Below are 26,159 nucleotides of genomic sequence, written 5' to 3'. Positions count from 1 at the left end.
CCCAAAACAAAACGCCAAGACAAACGACAACACGACCGTTCGGATAAGGGTCTGAGGAGGTGGGGGGGCGGGGCCCGCGGGTCCGCCCACTGCTTCGGCCCCTACAGGGTCCACCTCATCCCCCGAGCGCCCCGCCGTCGCGCCTGCGCACTGGCGCCCGCGGAGGCGGAGGCGGGGCAGCCTGCGGCTCCGCCCCCGGCGCGGCCTGTGAGCCGCGGAGCAAGGCTTTGCCTCACTTGCTCGCAGCTGCAGGCGGGCAGCAGCTAGAAGCGGTCGTGCGGCAGGATGAGTGCAAGCTCTGATCCCGTGGTCATCGTCTCGGCGGCGCGGACCGCCATAGGTAAGTGGCCGGCGTTGGCTCAGCCGCGAGGACACCGGAACCTCTGGGACCTGCCGGAACCGGCACCCCGCGCCTTCTCCGGCAGGCCGGCCGACGGTCCCGCCCCGTCCTCGCCCGCGGTGCCCACTCCGCCTCGCGTGCTCTGATTGGGTCCGCGGGTAGAACCACCGTGCCGCCCTGCTCTGCCATTGGCTGGCGAAGGGAGGCGCTCTCTTTCGAGTCCTCTGGTTGGCCAGCTCCCGGAGGAACCATGTCAGCCCTGTGGCCGCAGGGGCGGGGTCGCTGGTGGTCCGAGTAGGGCCGCGCTGCTGAATGGAGGATGCCTGAGAATTGCTTTCCGGTGCTTAGTGCCGCAGAGATTTCAAAGCCTTGGGCGCGCGGGACTGTCGAGCCCTTTTGTTAGGGAAGCGTGGGCCGACCGCGTCTGCTGGCGCTTAGGAGATGGATGCGAGGGTTTCCCGCGGGTCCGCTCCGTACCCAGACGCGCCGCCTGGGCGCCCTCGTCGCGCCCGCCTTCCCTTCTGCCCTAGGTTCCTTCAATGGTGCTTTAGCCGCTGTCCCTGTCCGTGACCTGGGCTCAGCTGTCATCAAAGAAGTCCTGAAGAGGGCCGCTGTGGCTCCCGAAGAGGTGTCGGAGGTCATATTCGGACACGTTTTGGCGGCAGGTAACTCCTCGAAGGTCAGGTTCATTGGAAGCAGCCCGCCAACACCCCGCGCACACCTCCCGCTCCCGAAACTCAAGTGTTTAACTCCGGAGATCTGCTCCTGGAGTTACCTCTGCTGGGAGTCTTCCTGTCGCTCCCCTGCCATGCCCCGGTCCAGCTTGATACCCCGCGACTTTCCTGGGCGTTTCCTGATGAGCCCAGGCTAGACCACCGCCCTCCACTGTCTTTTCATTCTTCCTTTTTTTTTTAAGAGTTTATTTTTTTGGCAGACAGATCACAAGTAGGCAGAGAGGCAGGTAGGGAGAGAGGAGGAGGCAGGCCCCCTGCTGAGCAGAGAGCCCGAGGATCATGACCTGAGCTGAAGGCAGAGGCTTTAACCCACTGAGCCACCCAGGCGCCCCTGCCTTTTCATTCTTTAGAACCAGGCCCATCGGAGAGTATACACAGCCCTCTATGGGCGCCTAAAGTGTCACACATTGAACAAAAGTGGATGAATTCCTCCTTTGTGCCCTGCACTGTGCCAGGTGCTGGAATAGGGGTCCCACAACACAGGTAAGGTTCGGGCCCTCAAGGCTGGTAAGGCTCACTTCCAGCTCCTCACGGGGCTGTCAATCCCTGGGTGGGGGCAGGGGAGTCACCAGAGTGCGCCAGAGTGCGCCAGTCTCACTTCCCACTGAGTTTCTAGATCCTTGACCACTGGCAGTTCTTAGACAGTTTAATAACTAGGTTCATGCTCAGGCAGCAGCATAAATTCTGATCCTCGTGGTAACTAGAATGTTCACTTACGACCAACTTTTGTCCTTACCCTGTCTGAGACCTGGCCCATTTTTGCATATATTCATTTTATAGTTTTGTAGTTCTAATTCCTGATTCTCCTTTCTCTTATTGTCTTGAGGGGCCATAAAGTTGGAGCCTACCACTTTCTCATGACTCTCAAGGGCTTTAAAATATGTAATATTCTCAGACTGGCTGTCTTCAGCCCACATCCTCCTTCCTTCTCAGACCCATGATTTAGACTTACTCAGATGTCATCGGGTCCATCATGCCGGGTGGATCATTATCTCTTCCACATCTGCGCTCCCTAGTGTCTCCACATAATTATAAAACAAATAATGGCTATGTTCATTGAGGGCCTGCTGAATACGGGGCCTTGACAGCACTGGGCTTAGTGCTTTCACTGCTTTACTGAGTCCTGTCAGTAAGTGCATTGAATCATCTTATCTCCATTTTGCAAATGAGTGAATGAGCTTTTGAGGGGCACAGTTTGAAGTGCAGCTAGTATTTGAATCCTCATCTGTCCTACTCCCTAAGCCTAGGTGCCCTCCACAATCTTATTGAAAGATCACTGGAGGAACATTTCCTCCTTCTTATTAATAACTTCCTTGTGGAAAAGAAAGCTTATATCCATAAGCACAGACTAATCCGTATTCAGGGGCTAGACTGGCAGGTATAGGGCAGACACGGGCCTTTTTCTGTCTGGTTGGGAGTGTGGCTTGGTTCAGCTTGGCTGGGAAGTGACAGGAGCCCAGTTGCTAATCTAATATCTGTGTACTTTCATCTAAACATTTTTCCCCTCTGTTTGTTTGCTGAGCTGTCTCTGTGTTCCCTCTGCCAGGTTGTGGGCAGAATCCGGTTCGACAAGCCAGTATGGGTGCAGGGATCCCTTACTCTGTTCCCGCATGGAGCTGCCAAATGGTCTGTGGGTCAGGCCTCAAAGCCGTGTGCCTTGCAGCACAGTCCATAGGGATAGGAGACTCCAACATTGTGGTTGCAGGAGGCATGGAAAGTATGAGCAAGGTAAGGCCTCTGGAGAGACGGCAGTCACTGACCTCTTGCCAATAGACTCACGTCTGTGCCATCGCAGAGTAAACTGACGCATAGCAGAGCTGAAACGAAACAGTAAACACACAAAAAAACGGATTCAACCTTGATCTCTATCTTGATGGTTTTATTTTTATATATATATATATATATTTTTTTTTTTTAAAGATTTTATTTATTTATTTGACAGACAGAGGTCACAGGTAGGCAGAGAGGCAGGCAGAGAGAGAGGAAGGGAAGCACAGGCCCCCGCTGAGCAGAGAGCCCGATGCGGGACTCGATCCCAGAACCCAGAGATCATGACCTGAGCCGAAGGCAGTGGCTTAACCCACTGAGCCACCCAGGTGCCCCTTATTTTTATATTTTTAAAGATTTTATTTACTTATTTGAGAGAGCGAGCAAGAGCATAAGCTGGGTTGGAGGCAGGGGGAGCAAAAGGAGAGGGAGGAGCAGGCTCCCCACTGAGCAGGGGGCCTGACACATCCATGGTTATATAGTCACATAGTCACAACAGCTCTTAGAGGGTAGGAGGTATCATTCCCAGTTTACAGATCAAGAAACTGAGGCCCAGAGCCAGAATTCAAATACAGATCTTCTGACTCCAAGTGTTTCCATTCTATTATAGCTGCTATTCAATTGGTAGGAGTTAAAAAGATCCCCACCTAGAAATCCCTTTCCATTAGTTAATTAGGCCACCTGATGATTCTTACTATAGGCAATATGTCTTTTATCAGGGGAAGTTACACACTGTTAGCGTCATTTATGCCTTTATTTTTGTTTTTTTTAAAAAGATTTTATTTATTTTATTTGACAGAGATCACAAGTAGGCAGAGAGAGAGAGGAGGAAGCAGGCTCCCTGCCGAGCAGAGAGCCCGATGCGGGGCTCGATCCCAGGACCCTGAGATCATGACCTGAGCCGAAGGCAGCGGCTTCACCCACTGAGCCACCCAGGCGCCCCTCATTTATGCCTTTAGATGAGCTCTTCATTTAACAGATAACTAGTTGCTTCTTTGGAAAGAATAAATGAGGATCTTAAGGAAATCAGAATGGAAAGATTTGGTGATAAATGGAAATAGGGTCGGAGATAACAGCTTTTCAGGAGTAGAAATGGTAGAGTAGCCGGCTGATTCCAGGGGTCTCCAGGCCCCAGACCCTGGATGGGGACAAGGATGGGCCAGAGCCGGGGAGAAGGGTCACAGGAGGGTCTAGGTCAAGACTGAGGGGCCACTGGGTAGTTTTGAGTGGGATCACAAGGACAGATCTAGTGACAAACAACCCCAGATCCATTTGTATTTCTTGTTTCCAGGCTCCTCACTTGATTCATTTGAGGACAGGAGTCAAGATGGGGGAAATGCCACTGACGGACAGCATCCTCTGTGACGGCCTTACCGATGCATTCCACAACTATCACATGGGCATGACAGGTAAGGCACCCACGGCCGAAAACACACTGAGTGCGGACAGGTTTCCAGAAGGTCCTATAACCACTGGCTTTTCAGGTGCTCTCTTCATGAAGGACAGGGACCGCGTCCTGATCATTCTGTCTCTCTCGCATATGGAATGTAGGACTCAAGCACAGAAGAGACACTTCATTTTAGACTTGAAGAAACAAGCCCTGAGACGTTACACTCCCTTGCTTAAATGTATGTGGCAATGGCTCTGGGTCCAGGAGCAGTAGAAATAAGGTGGCAGTCTCATGAGAAAGTAGGGGAAGGAGCAAGAATCAAAGGAGAGGGAACAGTGTGTGTCAGGCTGAGGCAGGGTGGCACGGAGCCATGGGGAGCATGGGCGTCTTGGTCACCGCGGGTGAGAGTGGCAGCAGGGGTGGCGGGAGAGTGTTGCCACACCCCAGCAGCCTCTGTGGGCACCGTGCCGGGGTCTGCCTGGTTGTCGAGTCCAGGCCAGAGGTTCTCAAAGTGGGATATGACAGCCGACTGTCTCGATGTCACCTGAGGCTGTCACTGAAAATCCAGCTCCTGAGCCCTTTCTGAGGTGCTACAGGCTGAATTATGACCTTTGGAAAGTCCTTTGTTGAAGCCCAAACCCCAGGACCTCAGAACATGACTGAATTTTGAGTTAGGGCCTTTTAAGGAGTAATTTAGTTAAAGTGAGGCCTTTATGTGGCCTCTAATTCCGTCTAACTGGCAACCTTGTAAGAAGAGGACAGAATACAAGAGATGTGAGCTCGGGAGAAAGGCCATGTGTGGACACAGCGATGAGGCAGCCGGGAGGAGTGAGGCCTCAGGAGGAAACAGACCTGCTCACCGGGGACTTCTGTTCTCCACAACACGAGAAAATAAGTTTCTGTTGCTTAAAAAAAGAAAAAAAAAGCCTCAGGCTACCATGATTAGTAAAGACTAGACTCCCTAATACAGACGAATATACAAGTGGCCAAAATCTTTCAAGCCACTGCTTTCAAATGTTGACCACCAACAATCACATAAGACTGAGATTCCTTTTTTTTAAAACCCTGCTGGGGCCCTCATTCACGAGGACCTTCAAGAACCTTCCTTATTCCCACTCAAGACTCAGCCCGCAGCACCCCACAGCTCGGACTCTGCAGGTGCCTGGTGGGGGGTGTCTGGAACAATCCAAATTAACAACCACCCCCCACCCCCATTCTCTCTGGCTGTAGACAAAGGCTGTCACTCCTGGGAAGATCCAGCATGTTCTCCACAGTGGTGTAAGCATTGCCAGTGGCTTGGCCTAGGGGGCAGGTTGCAGGGGACCATTTCATTGGCTCCTCCCCCTCTCTTGCTGGTACCTCCTCTGCTCCTGGGGCGCTTGTTCTAACAGGGGTAGATGCATTCCTTCCACACAAACCGGTACCCAGGCCTTCCCCATGGAGCCCCCGTCTGATGCCTGTCCGCTCATTCCTCCCATCAGCCTTGGGAAACCCTCCCTTTTAGATTTATATGGAGGAGCATGTTATGTTGTTCCTCCACTTCTGGTGTTCTAGCTCCCCAAGAAAAAGGTACAGGGAGTCCATCTGGAACGGCTCCACCAACTTGGTGCAGACCAAGATCTTGTGCTTTGGGTCCGTGCTGAGCCCTCAGAATCACTTGGGACTGAGTCATGTCAGAGCCACAGTCTGCCGAATGTTCTCAGTGTGCCCATCCCCTGGATCTTGGCCCAGGGGATGTAATAGACCCCAGGTTTGGGCAGGATCTGAAATAGTTGAGAGGGATGTTGGAAGATTCCTAATGGGGCATTGTGACCTCAGGTTCCCTCTTTCTGCCCCACAGGATCCTGTGATGAGGAAGGGGCGGGTTATTAGAGCACCTCTCTTTCCCCTACCCAGGGCAATTTCTTGCTGTTCTTCTGGGGTCCTCTCCTCAGGGGACCACTCTAGAGCTCCCCTGAGTGAGAATGGGGGTTTTACCCATGCCAGCCCCGCCTCTGCCTCGAATGCAGTCAGTCGTAAGACAGATTCTTCATCTTCTTCTTCTTCTTCTTCCTCTTCCTCTTCCTCCTCTTCTCTCTTCCTCTTCTTCCTCTCTTTTTTTTAATAGGCTCCACACCCAGTGTGGAGCCCAAGGTCAGGCTTAAACTCTTGACCCTGAGATCAAGACCTGAGCTGAGAACAAGAGTCGGATACTTAACTGACCAGTTGCCGCGAGATTCTTGAAAGAAGGGAAAACCCTACTGTCATTGAGTTTCTACCTGGGGGGGATGGTGGCCACTGAACTGTGGGGGCAGAGGTCAGAGTTTGGAGCTGCTGAGATGCCTGGAGTTTGTGGGGCAGAGTACTAGACAGAAGGGAGCTAGGAAAGAAGCTCTGGAAACCTCCATAAGGGTCCCCTCAACTCTTGGGTCAAATACTCAGCTGTATAGGACAGCACCCTACAAGGTCTAGTAGAAACAGCTGCTAGAGGGTTGTGAATTGATTAGTTGGAAACTTAGGAGTTCTGACCATGCAGAGTAGAAACTTTACTGAACCCACTGGACACTCTACTGACATCTCAAAAAACCCACAGTTTAGTGGCAGGAGCACTCTAGCACCAGAGTAAGGATGATGCTAGACCCAAACTAATAAGCTTAAAAAATAAGCTTCAAAAGGATCCAGACGATCTGCTAGTATGTTACTGGGAACGAAATTCAGTATACTTGCTAAGGATAACAAGATCCAGATGTTCAACAGTTTCTGCATACCTAATACACTACAGTATAGCAACTGTAATGTCCAGCATGCAATAAGAAATTTCTAGACATTTACAGAAGTAGGAAAATGTAGCCTAACCAGGAGAAAAAAAATGGTCAATGGAAACTGATCCCTGCAATAACAGATACCGGAACCAGCAGACAAGGTGCTATTTACCTGGGCTTAAGCATATAAAGGAAGATATAGGGGAAATCTCAGCAGTAAAAGGGGAACCATCTGGAAATTAGAACTGCAAAGCCCACAATCTGAGATGAGAATCCCACTGGACGGCCCTCAGGGGAGACTGGAGGCAGAAGACAGCAGGCTCAGTCGATCTATAGAGAGTAGGTCTTACAACCTGAAGAACACATGGATCAAAGATGGAAAAAAAATAGAGCCTCAGTGACCTCTGAAGCAAAATACACACACGGAGTAGGAGTCTTGGAAGAAAGAGATAGGAAACAGAGAAAATATGGAAGAAATAACAGCTGAAAAAGTCCAAATTTTATGAAAAACACAGTTCAAGCACCAAGTCCTGGAAGAAAATCAGCAGCCCCGGGGCAGTCTCATACATCAAGGCATAAAGTGGTCCAACTACTTGGAAAAGATTGGACAGTTTCTTTACCAAAGACCCATGAAAACATCACTGAAAGCATTGCAGGAGCAAAGCAGCTTTATTCATTAGAGCCAAGACCTAGAGATGGCTCAGGGATCCATCAGCAGGAGAATGTGTAACAAATAGTTCTGTATTCTTACCACAGAATACCACTCTGCAAGAGAAAGGAACAGACTTTAAGCGATCAACTTAACGGTATGAGTAAATATGATAAACAGAATGCTGAGCAAAAGACACTAAGTTGCATTTATAATTTATGCTGAAAGAAATCAAAACATTTGTTTTAAGGAGGGTGAGATAGGTAAGGGGCACGTGAGAACTTCCTGGGTGACAGAAATATTACATATGTGGGATATGTGGTTGTGTGCGTTTGTTAGAACTCATTGAATTATGCACTTCAGGTTTTTGTTTTTCACTCTGTATAGGTTTTACCTAAAAAAAGAAAAAAACTGTAAACAAGTACTGAGCTCTAGTTACGTTTGCTCTTCCCAGTATTGTGGGACAGCTCATTCTGAAACTACCTTGTGTGTTTTATAGATTCAAGCAGATGAGTGAATATATTGAGGCTAATGGGAGCCAGGTTTCTCACTACTGTAGAGAGAATTCAAGTACGGCAAGGGGGAAGCGTGCCCTTGTGGCGTGAGAATGTATGCCGGGACATCAGTGTGAATGTGTGTGAACAGTCCTGAATTACGTGTATAGAACTCCCTGCTAAACAGGCACGGAAACGGTGACATGCCAGGCATAGTGAGCAGTCCTAACACCCAGATCTTTGTCTCTAAATACTTTCTCCACTAAAGGGAACTAAGGTTCCTTTGAGAAGTGGTTCATTCCAGGCTGGGACAAAATAAGTCTCTTCCCTAGCATGGCCTTGGCAGGGGCAGCTGTCTCCCGCTTGGCATCAAGGCTGCCCTCAGACCTCACATCATTAAAAAGAGGCCCAACAGGGGAGCTTGGGTGGCTCAGTCTGTGAAGCATCTGTCCTCGGCTCAGGTCATGATTCCCGAGTCCTGGGATCGAGCCCCATGTCTGGCTTCCTTCTCAGAGGGGAGTCTGCTTCTCCCTCTGTCCCTCACCCCGCTCATGTTCTGGCTTTCTCTTTCTCAAGTAAATAAATAAAATCTTTTAAATTAAAAAAAAAAAAAAAGTGACCAAGAAGTTCACTGGGCACCAGTCAGACCAATATGTCAAAGTTAAGTGCAGCAAGTAGAAACCCAGAGGCACTGACAGTGGGGCACACAGAATGTTCAGGGACCAGATCTTGATGCCCAGCTCTGGTTCCGGAAGCAGCCAGAAGACAAAGCCCGTGCTGCCCAGTGGCTCCCGGAAGTTCCTCGTCCAATAATGACAGTAATGGGTTATATGATTTGTTAAATGAAGTGAAAATATTTGAATCCATACTGATGTCAAGATGATAAATGGAGAGAGGGAAAAGCTTTTTATAGTAGATGCCAGAACAGAGGAAGGCTGGAGTTGGAAAATCGTGAATGCGAAGAGAAGCGGGTAAAATTGGTTGAGGAAGACATTTCTTTGTAGTGTCAAAATAACTTCCCCTGACTTCCTGATTAATTATAAATGGAGGGTCACCTGGGTGGCTCAGTTGGTTTTGCGTCTGCCTTCGGCTCAGGTCATGATCTCAGGGTTCTGGGATCCAGCCCCGCATCTGGCTCCCTGCTCGGCTCAGCAGGGACTCTGCTTCTACCTTTCCCTCTGCCCTTCTCTTGTTTGTGCTCTCTCTCTTGCTTGCTTTCTCTCAAATAAAATCTTTTTAAAAATTATAAATGGAAAAGTAGTAACTTTACAGTGTAGAGAGACTTTAACCAAGTGATCAAAGCTTGCACCACCTGAGATAAACCAATGAGGTTCATTGAGATGGTCAGGCCAGTGGGATACCTGCTTTTCTGCAAAACCTTAATCTAATCTTGAGGAGACCTCTAACGTATATTGGAGAGGTTTGATAACAGAACTGGTCTCTTCAAGAGTATCAAGGTAAAGAAACACAAAGGTAGTGTGAGGAGCTGTTCTCAGTAAAAGGACACTGATGAGATCGGCAGTGAAGATCCTGGAATGAACATACAAATGAGCCACAAAGGACATCACTGGGACACCAGGTGAAGCTTGACGATGGACCAAGGATTAAATAATAGGATTGTGTAAATGTTAAATTTCCTGATTTTGAGAGCTGTGCTCATGTAAGAAACTGGCCGTTCGGGGGAAAGATAGAGTGAAATTAAAAACTGAGGGATAAAGAGCCATGGTTATAACGTTTCTCAGATGGTTCCGAGAGAGAATGATGAAGTGAATGGGGCAAAAATACAAACTGTTGGTGAATCTGCATAAAGGAAATTTCTGAAAGCTTACAGTTCCGTAGGAAAAGAGAAGGCAAGAAGGAAGCAAAGAAAGCAAATGACTTCTTAAGAGTCCCTGCAGCCTTCCCAAATCCGTCGCCAGTGGGAGGCCCGAACCATCTCAGACTGTCATTGGGCCTGCTTGGGGCGCGGGGGGCAGGGGGTGTGTGTGTGGGGCAGTGCTGGGTTACAGGTGAAAAACTTGAGCTTCTAAAAGCCAGTTCCTGAAAATGCTTATCTTTTGCTTTATTATTAATGTTTTCTTTCACAGCTGAAAATGTAGCCAAAAAATGGCAAGTGAGCAGAGAAGATCAGGACAAGTATGCAGTTCTGTCCCAGAACAGGACAGAGAGTGCACAGAAAGCTGGCTATTTTGACAAAGAGATTATACCAGTTTTTGTATCTTCTAGAAAAGGTGAGTATATAGACTACAGTGGTTTGAACCTTGATGTACCTATTTATAGATAAGAGTGATCCAAAAAATAATATATAGGAATGTTTATACATCGTGTCTTAGGTCTTTCAGGTTGCAAAGAAAAGGTTGATCTTGGGTACATCTGAAAATGGCGGGCTGGGCGCCATTGTTTATCGGGTGCTGGAGGGTGAGAACATGGCACTGTGTTGGCTCTGAGCACTCCTGGTCCCAGAGTGTCCACACTGCTCTGTAGATAGAGCAGGTTTTGTGTGAGAAACTGGAGCATTGGCTTATCATTGTTAGGAGGTAACAGCTGACCTTTTGCCCCTACAGGCTAAATCTCCTCAGAGTCGAACACCCACTACTTCCTGTATATGTCTGCATACAATTCGTGTTTCCTGAGGGTGCATGTTTTTGGGTCCTTTGCTGTTATCTCAGATGGAATGTTCCGGTCAAAGAGCTCTTACTGATCAACTGTTCTGTTACCAGTAACTGCTGTTGCTTACGTCCACCCTTATGAGATTAGCTTTGACGTTCCCTGATCCTGTCCGTTGTAACCAGCTAAGTCCTACACACCGCACCTTTACCACCTTTCGCACAAAGAACTGCCTTCCTCAGAAAGGGTTGTGGTTGTGGAAAACACTCGAAGTATCTCATGAGGACAGTGCTTATAAAATCTGGGAACATGCAACTTTTATTATGTGTACTTTCCTGTTGGAATGAAAGTATTTTTTAGTAAACCTTCTTTCCAAATTTGAAGCCTCGTGTCTGAGGACTGCACCATTCCTGGCACACTCACTGCCATCTTGGTACTAATCTTGGTTAATTCATTTTCCTTTGTTCAGGTCTCACTGAAGTGAAAACAGATGAGTTTCCACGCCATGGGAGCAACATAGAAGGCATATCTAAGTTAAAGCCATACTTTCTTACAGATGGAACAGGAACAGTCACCCCAGCTAATGCTTCAGGTTTGAGTTCCCAAAGGGCAGTTAAGGGAACCCTTCTTCTGCTAGGCCTACCAAATTGATGACTTTTTCATTTCATTTATTATTTATATGCAAATTATGCTAAGACCTTTAGTTGCTTGAAGGGAAGATATAGTTTCTCTATATTTGATTATTACTAGCATTGCCCTATTCTTTTTTTTAAGATTTAATTTATTTGACACAGAAAGAGACAGAGATCACAAGTAAGCAGAGAGACAGGCAGAGAGAGAGGGGGAGGCAGGCTCCCTGCTGAGCAGAGAGCCTGATGTGGGGCTTGATCCCAGGACCCTGAGGTCAGGACCTGAGCTGAAGGCAGAGGCTTAACCCACTGAACCAACCAGGCGCCCCTAGCATCGCCGTATTTTTGACTTAACTTATAAAGAATGGATTTGACTTCTCAACATCCGAACTAGACATAAAGATGAAAAAGCAGATTAGGGAACCAGAGAGTTTGATCTTGTCTCTCGATGCTTTTCCAAAACCAGAAACTCCCGATGCCTTATATGAGAGCGAGGCTATTTCTTTTTTGTTTTTTTCGAAGATTTTATTTATTTGACAGAGAGAGAGAGACAGCAAGAGAGGGAACATAAGCAGGGGGAGTGGAAGAGGGGAGGAGCAGAGAGCCTGGTGCAGGGCTCAATCCCAGGACCCTAGGATGATGACCTTAGCTGGAGGCAGATGCTTACCCGACTGAGCCCCCCAGGTGCCCTGAGCAAGGCTATTTCATCTTTTTCTTTTCATTACTCTTCCCTCCTCTTTCAATCTTTCCACTTTCCTGGGTTAATGTTCTGTGGTCAATTATGTCATATTGCCAAACTTAGCATTTCTAATTACATTGGAAAATAGGAATTATGGGGGGGCGCCTGGGTGGCTCAGTCAGTTATGCACCTGCCTTCAGCTCAGGTCATGATCTGAGTCCCGGGATCGAGCCTCGTGTCAGGCTCCTTGCTCCATGGGGAGCCGGCTTCTCCCACTGCCGCTCCCACTGCTTGTGCATGTTCGCTGTCAAATAAAATCTTAAAAAAAAAAAAAAAAAGGCATTATGGCAACTGACTTTGTCAAGATTATATATAAAGAATAATTGAACATGTGTCTTCAGGTGTTTGAGAAAGTAGGCACAGGTATAGAACTCAGTGAGCATTTCAAAAGCAAGGACGTTCGTATTTTACAGGAATAAATGATGGTGCTGCCGCTGTGTTGCTAATGAAGAAGTCGGAGGCCACTCATCGAGGGCTCACACCGTTAGCACAGATTGTTTCCTGGTCACAAGTAGGCGTGGAGCCTTCCATTATGGGGACAGGACCGATTCCAGCGATAAAGCAAGCTGTAAGTTTAATTTTGAATGTTGGCACCTGTTCTTTGTTGGGACAACGAACGCCTTTGGGACCAGAACACCACGCTGTAATTCACTTTTCAGTTCTGCCTTCTCAAACCTTGGCTCAGATCCTCCACCCCAAAATGCCAAGGTTGAGCTTTTGTTTATTCCTCAGATTAATTTTTTTCCCCCCTTTATGAAAGTTTCCCCATTAGTCTTCAATGAGCTTTTTCATGTTAGTTGTATCTCTAGCCTGCTTCCCTGCCGCAAAGAACAGCCAAGAACATTTGAATCTCCTGTTTTTTAGCAGAACTGATAAATAACGTAGATCATCTCACCTACACTTAACATGTTACTACTTCAAAACTTTGATTCCAGAGGGATGTTTTCTGTGTGTCTTAGAATGGTATCACTTAGGTTCATGGAGGAACCCTTAAGAGATCCTCCAATGTCACATAGTGTATGTTCTAGTATCTACAAGGAGGCGGCCACGTGGGTGTTTAGACCTCTATTCCATTAATCTTCCCCTTAGGTTGCAAAAGCAGGCTGGTCCCTGGAGGATGTGGATGTATTTGAGATCAACGAAGCTTTTGCTGCCCTCTCTGTGGCAGTAACTAAAGAACTTGGATTAAACCCAGAGAAGGTAAACCTGAGCGAGCAGTCCTGAGGATGGTTAGCGGATGGGTGTTGCAGTGCAAATCTGATTGTAAACAGCAAACCCCAGGCACACACAGCTCTGTAGTGTGGCAAGCAGTGGCCATACGGTTACCAGGCGGACACTGAGAAGCTCCACTGGGACTCAGGAGTTATTTTATTGCTTCCCAGGGCGAAACCCCTGGACTCTCTTCATTTACTTCTGTCTCAGAGCAGCCTTGACTTTTCTGAGCTAGTAAGGTAGTCAGGGTGGATGTCACAGGGTATCAAGGTCCTAAGCAGTTAAAATGAAAGCGGAACTTGAAAGGATAGTTTACTGGTGTAACATTAAAAGGGAAAAGATAATTTAGGATTTTTACTCTATGTCCGCAGGATAAACGTATGTATCTTTTTCCCCTTAGGTCAACATTCAAGGAGGGGCTATAGCCTTGGGCCATCCTCTTGGAGCATCCGGCTGTCGGATTCTTGTTACCCTGTTACACACCATGGAACGGAAGGGTGGACACCGTGGTGTTGCTGCCTTGTGCATTGGGGGTGGGATGGGCATAGCAATGTGTGTTCAGAGGGGATGAATCCCTAACAATTAATCATGCCTAAACACAACTGGAACTTAACCTCCTTTTAAACTAGTATGGTACTAAATTATAGTATGTGAGATTATAGGACCAACCAAAGTGAGGATGGAAACCATCTTTCATAAGAACCCAAGGCTTGACAGTTTACTTTTTTTAATGTGTAATACTCAACAAGAGAATTGCATCCAACATTGTTATAAATAAAGGATAAAGCAAATCAGTCATCAAGGGCTCCCGAGTGAACGGCATCTTCATAACCTCCATGCTTGTCATCTTTGCTCTCAGGGTGTAATTTGATGAGATCATCAATTCGAAGAATGGTAATTGCAGCTTCTGTTGCAAACTTCAAACTCTTCACTTTCACTATGGTTGGTTCGAACACCCCTGCTTGCTTGTTGTCTCGCGGTTTACCATTAACCAAATCAAGACCAATCCTGCAATTTAGAAAAAACTATTCAACGGCATCTTACATAACGTACACCTACCCCATTCCAGCTCTTTACATCTGGCCACCCCACTCAAATGTTCATCTTGGGAAATGTTGGGACCTTACGGTAGACCCCTTAAGACTACAGTAGCTAATTACCAATAGCGAGAAGTACTGAAAGAGTTGTAGGAAGGTTAGAGGATAGTGAGGACACTGTTTCTAAACATCATTTAACATCTTACACAGGGACTGCTTAAGAAGGTTCAGATCAGCAGTGCCTGGGTGGCTCAGTGGGTTAAGCCGCTGCCTTCGGCTCAGGTCATGATCTCAGGGTCCTGGGATCGAGTCCCGCATCGGGCTCTCTGCTCAGCAGGGAGCCTGCTTCCCTCTCTCTCTCTCTCTCTCTCTCTCTGCCTGCTTCTCTGCCTACTTGTGATCTCTCTCTGTCAAATAAATAAATAAAATCTTAAAAAAAAAAAAAGAAGATTCAGATCACCCCAAAACAATCCCCCCTGCATCTGTGGGACCCTTGTACAGGTACAGGGAATACCCAGAGAAGCGGGAAGATATCTGGGGGTCAGAGATGCTAATTAAAATACACCCATGCGAATATAATCACTAGAATCATCTTTCTGGAGTTTATTTTTTTTTTTTTTTTTTTTCTTAAAGATTTTATTCATTTATTTGACATACAGAAATCACAAGTAGGCAGAGAGGCAGGCAGAGAGAGAGGAAGGGAAGCAGGCTCCCCGCCGAGCAGAGAGCCCCATGCGGGGCTCGATCCCAGGACCCTGGGATCATGACCCGAGCCGAAGGCAGAGGCTTAACCCACTGAGCCACCCAGGCGCCCCTCTTTCTGGAGTTTAAAACAAAGTTAACTATCACAGGATACACAGATGACCATGAAAGAGACAAGGAAATTGTATGCTTACCATTTTAGATTTTTGCGTTCTGGATTAACCTGAGCCTCATTGTGGAAAGCTCTTAACTTTGCAACCAGATCTGTGGAGTCCTGGGCAGCGTTAACTGCCAATGTGTTCGGAATAACAAGAAGCGATCTGGCAAACTCCGCAATAGCAAGCTGTTCCCGAGACCCCTGGGAAGAAAGACAATGCACTGTCTTCACAAAACCCACAGCAGCAGCGCAGGTCTCAAGGGCATAGTAACCAAAGATGGGGGTCCCAGGCCCTTCTTAAAAAAACAGGTCATTAGATGTTCTTACCATGCTGGTTGCGTAGTTCTCAAGGTATATGGAAAGAGCTGCTTCTACAGCGCCCCCACCTGGAACCACGGATTTTGACTCCAAAACTCTTTTCACCACACAAAGAGCATCATGTAAAGAGCGCTCCATCTCGTCACACATGAAATCATTTGCCCCACGTAAGATAATTGATGCAGATGTGCGAGCCTTGGTGCTATTTAAAAAAACAAGTTCTGTATCAGTATTTTTATAAAATAAATCTACATACAAATACACTGTAAGCACCTTAACTGAATCCTGCTAACAGTTCATTCAGACACAGCAGCAGTGTCTGGGCCAGGCAGAAGAGATGAAATGGTCACTCCACCTCCATTTACCACGGCCTAACATTGTTCTCTCCCATGCGTATAACCGCTCCTATCACTGCAAGACTAGAGCAGCAAATCAATGGGAAGGCCATCTACTTCTACTCATCGATAAAATCTGTACAGCTTCATAATTTAGAAAGCAACTTACTTTTTGATCAAGATCAGCTCATCATCACAAATTCTCTCCTGTACCACCTCTTCTGCTTGCCCCAACATTGAAGCCTCAAAAGTTTCTTCTCCCTCCAAATTGGCCAGGGTTGACAGAACAGTTGCTATTAAAATAATGACAAAGATCTGTAAGTACTGTTTCCCCATGAACGTTTTCATACCTGGTCTTAAATTCAGAAACATTTATGATAGAAGTAATACACAGATGCAAGTTTAAGGTTTACAGTTAAGCATCAAATCACCATCCTTTTATCCCAACATGGAACTATGTCATTTTGAGGTAAAGAAATTCAGCAGAACTTTTCCAGGAACACGAAAAGTGACTTCAAAAGATCTCTCTGTCGCGCGAAGCGTTAAGGGAGTAGAAAGTAAAAACTTGATGTTTTTGAAGCTGCTTAGAGAGGACTTTCCAATGTAAAGACACACACTGGTGCTTATGGTAACGTGACACACCACAGTTGGAGCCAGCAGAGGCCCTACCTCCAGAAGCTTTAGCGATGCGTTTAAGGTCCCTTTTTAAAACTCTTCTAACGGCCATAGCGCCTGTCTCCACAAAATACTTCAGGCACATGTCATCAATTCCACCGGTGGTTAGAATAACGTTGGCACCAGTAGCCAGGATCTTCTGGATCCGCTCCTTGGTGATATCGGATTCTCTACAGAGAAATGAGAACCCAAAGTCATCTTCTGGTTTATCCAGTTCTAACTTCCATTACGTACTTCCCACAAAATAAATGCACATTACATCATTCTTTCCCTCCTGTGGCCAAAATTTAAATCAATTTACAGAAATGTTCAAAAAATTTAAAATTACCACTTGTGCCTTCCACCCCAATGGGAGTTCCTAACCAAAAACTGTGGTTAGAAAGGAAACAGTGACCCTGTCTTTAGGGATCTGGCAGGTAAACACTCAGCCATGCTCTGGATAAGAGGTACTACAATGGAATGCAGAGATGGTGAGAGGCCAGACTCTAGCCTGCAAGGTGACACAAGGAAAGGCTGAAGGCCCGGAGTTAAGAAGGGTACAGCACTGAAACGGCCAGTAGGACCAGAAAATGGAAAACCTTCTGTAGGGATGCTAGTATGTGGACTGCTAACAAGTTTAGTATTTTTATTTATTTATTTATTATCTTTTAAAAAGATTTTATTTATTTATTTGACAGACAGAGAGAGAGAGATCACAAGTAGGCAGAGAGGCAGGCAGAGAGAGAGGAGGAAGCAGGCTCCCCGCTGAGCAGAGAGCCCGATGTGGGGCTCGATCCCAGGACCCTGGGATCATGACCTGAGCCAAAGGCAGAGGCTTTAACCCACTGAGCCGCCCAGGCGCTCCAAGTTTAGTATTCCGCCCCCACCCTTTAAAGATTTTATTTATTTATTTGACAGACAGAGAGACAGAGATCACAAGTAGGCAGAGAGGCAGGCAGAGAGAGAGGAAGGGAAGCAGGCTCCCTGCTGAGAGAGCCCGATGCGGGGCTCGATCCCAGGACCCTGGGATCATGACCCGAGCCGAAGGCAGAGGCTCAACCCACTGAGCCACCCAGGCGCCCCCCAAGTTTAGTATTCTTTTTTTTTTTTTTTAAAGATTTTATTTATTTATTTGACAGAGAGAAATCACAAGTAGACAGAGAGGCAGGCAGAGAGAGGAAAGCAGGCTCCCTGCTGAGCAGAGAGCCCGATGCGGGACTCGATCCCAGGACCCTGAGATCATGACCTGAGCCGAAGGCAGCGGCTTAACCCACTGAGCCACTCAGGCGCCCCCAAGTTTAGTATTCTTAAATAAGAGTATTATCAAATCAGTGTCTTCAAAAGGGTCCCCTGACATCATGGCGGAGACTGCACTGGAAAGATGGAGGAATGAGGCAAAGAGGAAGTAACCTGGAGATCGAAGAGCATGTTTGACGAGAACAGATGGTCTGAACACAAGTCTCGGTTTATGGCCGAGATGATGGAGAGAGACAGCCAATGACTCCTGGAGTAAAATGGTTCAGGATGACAGAGAATTCAGTTTTTGAAAGGTGCATCCTTCACGCAAGCTGCCAGGAGGCAGGGAGACACAGGACAGAAATCATAAGCAAGCTATGGGAAGGGATACAGATCTGAAAGAAGCAAAATACCCATCACTGAAACCATCTCACTTACCATTCAAAGAATTTTTAAAGTAGAATGAATTCAAGATGACCCTCAAATTAACCTCCCCGTGCATACTGAGCTAGATGCCACACTGCAGGCAGGACCTGCGAAGCCAAGCGCATCCTTAGGGCTCCACCTTTGAAGCTTAAAGTCTGAATCCTACAAACACACACAAAACCTGTGCAAGGCCCAGGAAGATCAAGTGAGGAACCCACAGCAGAATGGAATTTAGACTGACGGAGAAAGAAAAGCTTTTTTGAGAGACTGACCAGCTAAAGAGTAAGTAAAAAATTAACCAGTCAAAACCAGTAGGGAGAGAGTACATCACAGCACAGGGAAGAACATTATTAAGGACCAGTGGGGGAAGAGTCTAGTCCTAGAAGAACTAGGCCACACCTAGTTCCAGGTATGGCCAGACCACAGAGGAAAAAAAATCAAAGAAATTAAAAAATCTGTTCCAGAGCAATGGGAAACCTACAAATAGATCTGCCCTTGGAAGTGATGAGGTCGTAGCTGCTGTGTGGAAAAGTCTGGGAGAGGGGGCAAGAGTGGAAACCAGGTGGCCAGCTTGGCTGTCCCAACCACAGTGGGCAGGAGAATGGAAAGTAGATGAATTTGAGATTTAATTTGATGATAAAAATCAAGTGGTTTTAAGTGAGAGATTAGAAGAGGAAAAGGCAGGTAAAAAGAGGAGTTAAGAATATTTCCTAGTTTTCTCCAAGGGTCCTCATCACTAAAGCAGCACAAGCAGATTTATGTTCAGTTTTAAACACTGACTCTGAGATACATAAAGTGTTCAGAGGTGTTTGGAGCTCTGAGAAACAGATTTGAAGTTTCCAGCACAGAAATAGTATCTGCAGTCCTAGAAGTGACAAGGAGTTATCCCAGGGACAGCAGAGCAGAGCCCGGGGCTGCCCAGGCATACAAATACCGAGGGGGCAGTACCACAATGCCATGGCTGTCCCTTCAAGTGTTTCAAGAAGGGAGTAGTCACTAGCTTGATGATGCTCAAATGAAGTATCGAAGTGTCTAGTTTTCTAGAATTTTACCCTAGGGACCAATAGTGACCTTAGCAAATGGTCCTCCACTGGAGAACAGACTAGAACTGGGAAGGAAATGAGAAATAAAATACCAGCAAACCGTTTTTGTGTAAAAAACTTGGGACATCCAGCGGTGAAGAGATGGGGAAGGCTAGAGAGTAAGTGGAGCAGGATGTGAGTAGGAGGCTTTTATCTCTGGTTAAGAGAGCTACAAAGTGGCTGCAAGTAGAATTTAGAAAAAGAATGAGAAATGGAATTCGTAACTGGAGATGCAGCTTGAGTACACTTATGCTAGAGGGACTGGCCTTTGGTGAAAGAAAGGATACTTTGTTTACTGGGAAGAAAAAAGTACACATGCAGATCTAAAGGAGAGCGCCACATCTTGGCAAAGACCTCTTGTAGGTTTGGGTCAGTCACTGTGTTTTATTTTTTAACAAAACCAACTAATCATTAAAATATGTGAAGGACAGGGGTCCAGTGGAAGCAAGCAGTCAAACTGAACTCTAGCTCTCTAGCATGCTAACTGATCAGTAACTATGTAGCAACCCTGAGCTCCTGGCATACAGCAAACATTCAATCAACACTATGTTGTTTATTTGAGAAATTATGTTTGTGGATAGATCTTCAGCGATTATCTTCACGCATGAAATCAAAATTTTCATCGAAGTTATATCACCAAATCTATCTTAAAACACCAAGTCACCACCGCTTTCTAACTTTCCAGAGAAAGTTTGACTTTGGTAAAGATTAAGTTTTCAGGACACTTAGGTGGCTCAGTCAGTCAAAGGTGTGTCTTCTTCGCCTCAAGTCATGATACTAGGGTCCTGGGATTGAGTTCCACGTCAGGCTGCTTGCTCAGCAGTGAGTCTGCTTTTCCCTCTGCCTCTCCCCTATACTCATTCTGCCCCCCCGAAATAAATAAGTAAAAATTAATTTTTCAAGTCCTCCAAGACCCCCACACTTAAATAATCCCACTGCATCATCTCCGTCCTCTGCTACCGGGACCTGCCGTTATCTAGAAGTGTAACATTCCTTGTTTTTATTTTTTTAAAGATTGCACAAGCAGGGGGAGGGGCAGAGGGACTTGCAGACTCCCTGCTGAGAGCAGAGCCCATCATGGGGCTCTATCTCAGGACTGAGATCTCCACCCAAGTCCACATCAGATGTTTAACTCACCCAGGTGCCCCACTCCTTGTTTTTTGTATACTTTTTTTTTAATTGTCACCTGCTCTAACAGAAGTCTAATCTACAAACACCTCTTTCAAAGGTCAACATACCTCTGTCTAATCTGGTCCAGTTTCTCAGGGTCCGTAATAACCACCTGTACACCAAGCTTCATTTTTGTTTTCTGCAGGCTGAAGTCAAGGCAAGCAATTTTTGCATTGACTATTCTCTTGGTCATGCCTATAATTGAACACATTAAATTCCTTTATAAGAACTGTAACAACGTTACATTTTATAAAATACAACTATTCTTAAAGCATAATTAAAGTAATAAATATTAAATTATACCAACTCTAAAGATAGATAAATTTACATTTTTGTTACATTTAAACTTACAAATTTTTATGGCCTCTACCTTTCCTTAACTTGCATTTTTCCCAAGTTTTATGTGCTTACATTACACAAGCGATAAACTGAAAACCTGGATGTATACTTTCCTTTTCCCCTGGGCTTTCCTAAAGAACAGTAGGTGCTGGTCTTGGATAGATCACCTAAAGGATGTATATAGTACACAGTCTATAAAAAACAAATTTTAGCCTATAGTATCAAATCCTAGGCCTTACCCTGGGATCCCACCACACAGTTGAGTGCATAGCCACTGATGAGCAGACTCTCCGTCTGACTTCTCCCATGGGCTTTCAGAATATTAATGGAATTGACTGGGTAACGAGGCTGGCCTCTTACATCTGTGTATTTCACTGCAAGGACAGCATCTACTACCATATTGGCGAAGAAATCACCATTTCTAAGCCAAGGGTTAAGGAGAACAAGAACATGGAATGGATAATGGGTGCACACAAAAATCAAGGGACTTCAAAGGCACTTCCTTTCAGCAATCTCATCAAAGAAACAAGCATTAACTATGCCTTCAAAATGCTGGAATACTATTTATCATTGCTTGCAATTTGTATCACTGTGACACTTTATTATTATCTCTCCCCCTAGAAAAGGAAGGAAGCAAACAATTTCAATACAGTATCACAGTATCAGCACAAAAACTAACCAAGATCTTACTTTTAAAAAAGCCTAAACTTGACTGAACGATCACAAGGATACATTCCAATGATTTTGGAAGACATCGATGTCTTAGCAGCATTGATCAGGCAATCTCTTCCAAGTTCATCTGTGTTAATAATTAGATTTTCACTGATGTATCGCACTGCCTCCCTGTTTGAAGTATGTGGGAGAAAACACTTATAAGTTCATTACTCAAACTTTTTTGTTTTATCACTGTATCAAAATGTCTTAGGCACCAATTTTCTGTTTGGCCATTTCATATAGGAGGAGGACACAATAAATCCTCCCTCTTCAGATCATGGCAATTTTATCTATCCCACAAGCATAGCCAACAAAATCTATTATTGGGAGAAAATGTGGCAGTCAAATGGGAAAAAAAAAAAGAACAAAAAACAAACCACCAGCCCTACTTCTTACTTCAAATATTACTATTAAAACAGCACTTTTTCAAAATAAAGTCACTAACAAGATTTAAAGAACACTGTTTACAACTGTAACATCACATAATGTAAAATTTTATCTGAATGCAAACAATCTTACTTGCAAGCAAGTCGATAGCCACTAATAACTGATGTGGGATGAATTTTCTGTTTGACCAGTTCATCTGCATTTTTAAGAAGTTCGGCTGCAATAATAACCTGTAGAGAAAATATTCATCGCTCTTGGTCTGACAGCATGTGAAATACGTATGTAAAAACAACACAAAAACGATCAGCTATTATCAACCAGAATGCTACTGACGGTGAATAACTGGTTATTGGGAATCTGGAAAAAAAAAATTGACATTTGTTTTTGAGAGGGAGAGAGAATCTTAAGTAAGCTCCACGCCCAGGATGGAGCTGACATGGGCCTTGATCTCATAACCCTGAGATCATGACCTGGGTCACTTAACCGACTATGCCACTAAGGTGCCCTATACACATACACAGTACTTTACCTACAAATGGCCAAAGGCTGATAGCCAGAAAAGTGTTCTGGCTTACAAACCAGTTCTGTGGAACAACAGTAGAGCCTACACATCCACTACCTTTAAATATTTTAAGTGCTCAACAGAAACCAACTGAAGACTCTACCCCTCCTATAACCCATGCTATTTTAGATTATTATTTGGTTTATTTTATTTTATTTATTTTTTTTTTTTAAAGATTTTATTCATTTATTTGACAGAGAGAGATTACAAGTAGGCAGAGAGAGAGAGGAGGAAGCAGGCTCCCCGCTGAGCAGAGAGCCCGACGCGGGACTCGATCCCAGGACCCTGAGACCATGACCTGAGCCGAAGGCAGCGGCCTAACCCACTGAGCCACCCAGGTGCCCTATTTGGTTTATTTTAAAAGCCACTCTTCTATGTAGTGTATGTACACACACACACACACGAGAATATTACTCAGCCATCAAAAAGGGAAATCTTGGGGCACCTGGGGAGCTCAGTGGGTTAAAGCCCCTGCCTTTGGCTCAGGTCATGATCCCGGGGTCCTGGGATTGAGCCTTGCATCGGGCTCTGCTCAGCAGGGAGCCTGCTTCTCCCTCTCTGCCTACTTGTGATCTGTCCAATAAATAAATAAAATCTTAAAAAAGAAAAAAAAAAGGAAATCTTACCATGGACAAGGACATGGATGGAATCAAAGGGTATGATGCTAAGCCAAATAGCTCAGTCAAAAGGCAATTATCATATGATTTCACTTATGTGGAATTTAAGAAACAAAACAGGATCATAGGGGAAGGGAAGTTAAATCAAAGTAAAATGACAAAAAGAGGGTGACAAACTATAAAAGACCCAATCTTAGAAAACTGAGGGTTTCTGGAGAGGAGGTGGTGGGTGGAAGGGGTAACTGGGTGATGGGCACTGAGGAGGGCACGTGATGTAATGAGCACTGGGGGTTCTATCCAGCTGATGAATCCCTGAACTCTACTTCTGAAACAGGTAATACACTATGTGTTAATTAACGGAATTCAAATAATCGTTCTTCTAAAGACATTAACAAATCAAAAACTCTGCTTCTGGGGAAATTATAATCACTTTATTTTTAATATTGTGAACAAGTTACTTATAAATTGTATTTATCATTTCAAAAGAAGTACATTCCGTTTTTTTCATGGTTTGGAGTCTAATCTAGAAATATAAACATGTCCTCCACAAACTACTGCCTGTGTCTTTAGACCAAACTATTATTTGTTCCTTACCAAATAATAGTGTTTCTATACTACAAAACGCACTACATCAGTTTGCTGGATGATCTCTGAGAAGTTGTTATTGTTCACATTTACTTTCTTGCACTCCTGTTTTGAACTCACGAGACTGCCTATCAGCATTTGACATAAAAATGTCTTTGAAAATAAAAAGAAAAAAGCCAATAATATTCTTCCCCTAGCTAGTTATAAATAAGATTTTTAGGATTTCTGGGTTTCAGGTAGTGGCAGGAGAAAACAAAACTTAAACAAAAACAAAACCAAAACAAAAAAACGAGGGGCCTGAACACAGGACCCTGAGATCAAAAGACAGATACTTAACTTACTGAGCCACCCAGGTGACACAGAAAAAGAACTTAAAAAACAAACAAACAAACAAAAAAACCCCCCAACAACAAAAAAAAACTCTGAAAAAACCAAAAACAACAACAAAAAACACAACCCCTCTGTATGTGATATATGAGTATTTTTGTAGCTGAAAAACTCATGAAACTTTTCTCCCTCCTAAGCATGGAGCTTATTTCTGACTCAGAAACAAATGACTTACTTATGGCTTCACTTTATCGAAGTTTAATTTTAGGAAAACTATCTATCAGATGACGAACTACCTACCACTGAGGTGGTCCCATCTCCCACTTCTTTGTCTTGCAGATCAGCTAGTTCACAAAGAACTTTAGCTGCAGGATGTTCTACCTCCAGTAACTTCAAGATGGTTGCACCGTCATTAGTAATAGTTACATCCTAAGAAATTTGCAGGGAAGAAAAAAGACAACACAATCACCGGCACACGGCATCTCTTAAGTTAAAAGATACCCATCAGAAACCCATTATCACCTTTACTACACCTTCCAGTACCAGCATTGCGATAAAAACAGAGAATTCACATAGCTAAATGTTTAGGCACTGTTATTTTCCTTTAACATAACAAACAGGCATACTCACACCAATATCATCCACCAACATTTTATCCAAGCCAACTGGACCAAGAGAGCTTTTTACAATATTGGCAATGGAAGCTGCAGCCATAACTGTAGAAATGAGAAAAAAAATTTTTTTAAATCCACTGCTCCAAATGACAGCCATTTCGGCTTAAAGTAAGTAAATGACATCCAACAGCCTCCGGATTTTCCAAATCTACAAATCTATCCTAATTAATTAAAATAAGATGGACAGACATCCATAACTTCCAGGTGTACGCGCTCTCAAGAGGTTCAACAACAACACATGCGTTAATTCGTAACGTTTGTTAGGATAAACTCAACTTAAGTACCACTCGGGCTAACGTCCAACCGAAATTTCCTCATCCAACTTCACTGTGAAAACCTGTCAGCGATGGGTGGGGTCAGAACGGGAACTGGACACCGAGCGCCCGGCATCTACGCAGGTTCTAACCAGTGGGGTGCAATGGGCAAGTCATCTGGACCGCGGCCGTTCGCTCATCGGTAACATGAGCACTTAGGACCTGTCTTTTCTGGGTAACGGTCCTAAAAAGAGGCGCAAAGATGGAGATACACGCTCCTGCTAGTTAGAATCGGAACCTAAGAGGCGCAGGGCACCCGGACCAAAGGGGACGCGAGGCGTGACCGGCACGTGTCACTGCGGGGAGCTGGCTCTCCAGGCCCGGGAGCGCTCTTCCAGCTCCAGGGCCTGGGCATCCGCGGGACAGACCACGCGCAGCCGCCCCGCCCCGAAGCGGCGAGACCCGCGCGGCTGGACCCCGGGCCCTCTCCCGGGAGAGAAAGGAAAGGCGCTGCGCCGCAGCCGCGGCCCGAGCGGGGTGGGGACCCGCACCGCCCTGGGCTCGGCCCCGCACCGCCCTGGGCTCGACCCCACGCCTCGTTCGTCCTTACCGTTCTGGGAGCGGATCGCCTCCCCAGTGCTGCGGTCTCCGAACACCGACAAAGGCCCCTCCATCTTCGCGGCGGGGTACACGTCGAGTTTCAGTCTCACCGCGGACAACCAGTGTCTTGGTCCCAAGGCCTGGTGGCGGCCACAACGGCGGCGGCGGCTACGGCGTGGAACGGGCCCGAGCGAGGCCGCGGGGACTGCTGGGAACACCGCTCCCCCGGCCCGGCCGCGGGGCAGGGCGGGAAGGAAAGAAGAGGTGGTGGGGGAAGCGAGCCGTGCGGAAGAGCAGGAAGTGAGGTGCCGAGAGAGGGCGGACTCGGCATTTTCGCCCAATTAGAGAACGAATAAGAAGGGCGCGAAGGCAGGAGAACGGAAGTCAGGGTCTCGCACTGGAGAAGGAAGGAGGTGCTCGGCTGAAGCTTCTCCTCCCCTCTTCCAGGCGCGGGTTGCGCGTGCGCCTTTGCACATTCTAGGGCCTTCTAGAAAAGGGGGACGGTAGGGCGGAGCTTGAAGTTGGGATGTGACGAGAGAGGGTGGGCCCTTCACGGGAAAGCTGGGCTTCTGAGCGAGTTCCGCGGGTTTGCTTTTAACGGTCTTCGGCGAGCACGTGGCGAGTCACGAGCTCGGTTCCTGCGCTCACGGGCCTAGGCTTGTGGTCCGGAAGCGCTTTACA

The 26,159-nt window shown here is 46.1% G+C and overlaps 2 protein-coding genes and 2 non-coding genes across 5 annotated transcripts; 1 reads left to right on the top strand and 3 right to left on the bottom strand.

The window, feature by feature from the left end:
- The first annotated feature begins 173 nt into the window (after window positions 1-173).
- On the top strand, window positions 174-14,100 carry ACAT2 (acetyl-CoA acetyltransferase 2). 2 transcript variants are annotated; one of them, XM_059176618.1, is made up of 9 exons: window positions 175-340; window positions 871-1,005; window positions 2,621-2,802; window positions 4,133-4,250; window positions 10,203-10,346; window positions 11,192-11,314; window positions 12,504-12,658; window positions 13,180-13,290; window positions 13,703-14,100. In XM_059176618.1, the coding sequence occupies exons 1-9, from the start codon at window positions 286-288 to the stop codon at window positions 13,871-13,873; spliced, it is 1,194 nt and encodes a 397-aa protein (XP_059032601.1). In that variant the 5' UTR covers window positions 175-285; the 3' UTR covers window positions 13,874-14,100. The 2 variants fall into 2 exon arrangements, with proteins under 2 accessions (XP_059032602.1, XP_059032601.1); XM_059176619.1 differs by lacking the exon at window positions 13,180-13,290 and having other exon boundaries at window positions 174-340.
- Window positions 13,994-25,754, bottom strand: TCP1 (t-complex 1). The gene is made up of 12 exons (XM_059176615.1): window positions 25,489-25,754; window positions 24,581-24,666; window positions 24,251-24,379; window positions 21,992-22,089; window positions 21,491-21,601; window positions 20,998-21,179; window positions 20,488-20,614; window positions 16,521-16,696; window positions 16,021-16,144; window positions 15,526-15,718; window positions 15,236-15,399; window positions 13,994-14,310 (listed from the first exon to the last, which is right to left on the bottom strand). The coding sequence occupies exons 1-12, from the start codon at window positions 25,550-25,552 to the stop codon at window positions 14,094-14,096; spliced, it is 1,671 nt and encodes a 556-aa protein (XP_059032598.1). The 5' UTR covers window positions 25,553-25,754; the 3' UTR covers window positions 13,994-14,093.
- Window positions 15,830-15,959, bottom strand: LOC131834992 (small nucleolar RNA SNORA20). Its single transcript, XR_009355073.1, has one exon. It is a non-coding gene; the product is annotated as a small nucleolar RNA SNORA20 (small nucleolar RNA).
- On the bottom strand, window positions 21,689-21,826 carry LOC131834996 (small nucleolar RNA SNORA29). The gene has a single exon (XR_009355077.1). It is a non-coding gene; the product is annotated as a small nucleolar RNA SNORA29 (small nucleolar RNA).
- Window positions 25,755-26,159: the final 405 nt, after the last annotated feature.

Source organism: Mustela lutreola, chromosome 6, assembly GCF_030435805.1.
Source record: "Mustela lutreola isolate mMusLut2 chromosome 6, mMusLut2.pri, whole genome shotgun sequence".
NCBI classification, from domain to species: Eukaryota; Metazoa; Chordata; class Mammalia; order Carnivora; family Mustelidae; genus Mustela; species Mustela lutreola.
Note: the sequence above shows the minus strand (reverse complement) of the source record. Positions and strands in the feature narration are given on the sequence as shown.

What these genes read in the sequence shown, in the direction of transcription:
- ACAT2 (XM_059176618.1), top strand. Translation starts at nt 286, where the DNA reads ATGAGTGCAAGCTCTGATCCCGTGGTCATCGTCTCGGCGGCGCGGACC. An exon ending in TTTTGTATCTTCTAGAAAAG is followed by an intron (nt 10,347 to 11,191) that starts GTGAGTATATAG and finishes TCCTTTGTTCAG; the next exon opens with GTCTCACTGAAGTGAAAACA. An exon ending in TTGGATTAAACCCAGAGAAG is followed by an intron (nt 13,291 to 13,702) that starts GTAAACCTGAGC and finishes TTTTCCCCTTAG; the next exon opens with GTCAACATTCAAGGAGGGGC.
- TCP1 (XM_059176615.1), bottom strand. Translation starts at nt 25,552, where the DNA reads ATGGAGGGGCCTTTGTCGGTGTTCGGAGACCGCAGCACTGGGGAGGCG. An exon ending in GAGATGGGACCACCTCAGTG is followed by an intron (nt 22,090 to 24,250) that starts GTAGGTAGTTCG and finishes TTTTCTCTACAG; the next exon opens with GTTATTATTGCAGCCGAACT. An exon ending in CTGGACCAGATTAGACAGAG is followed by an intron (nt 16,697 to 20,487) that starts GTATGTTGACCT and finishes ATTTCTCTGTAG; the next exon opens with AGAATCCGATATCACCAAGG.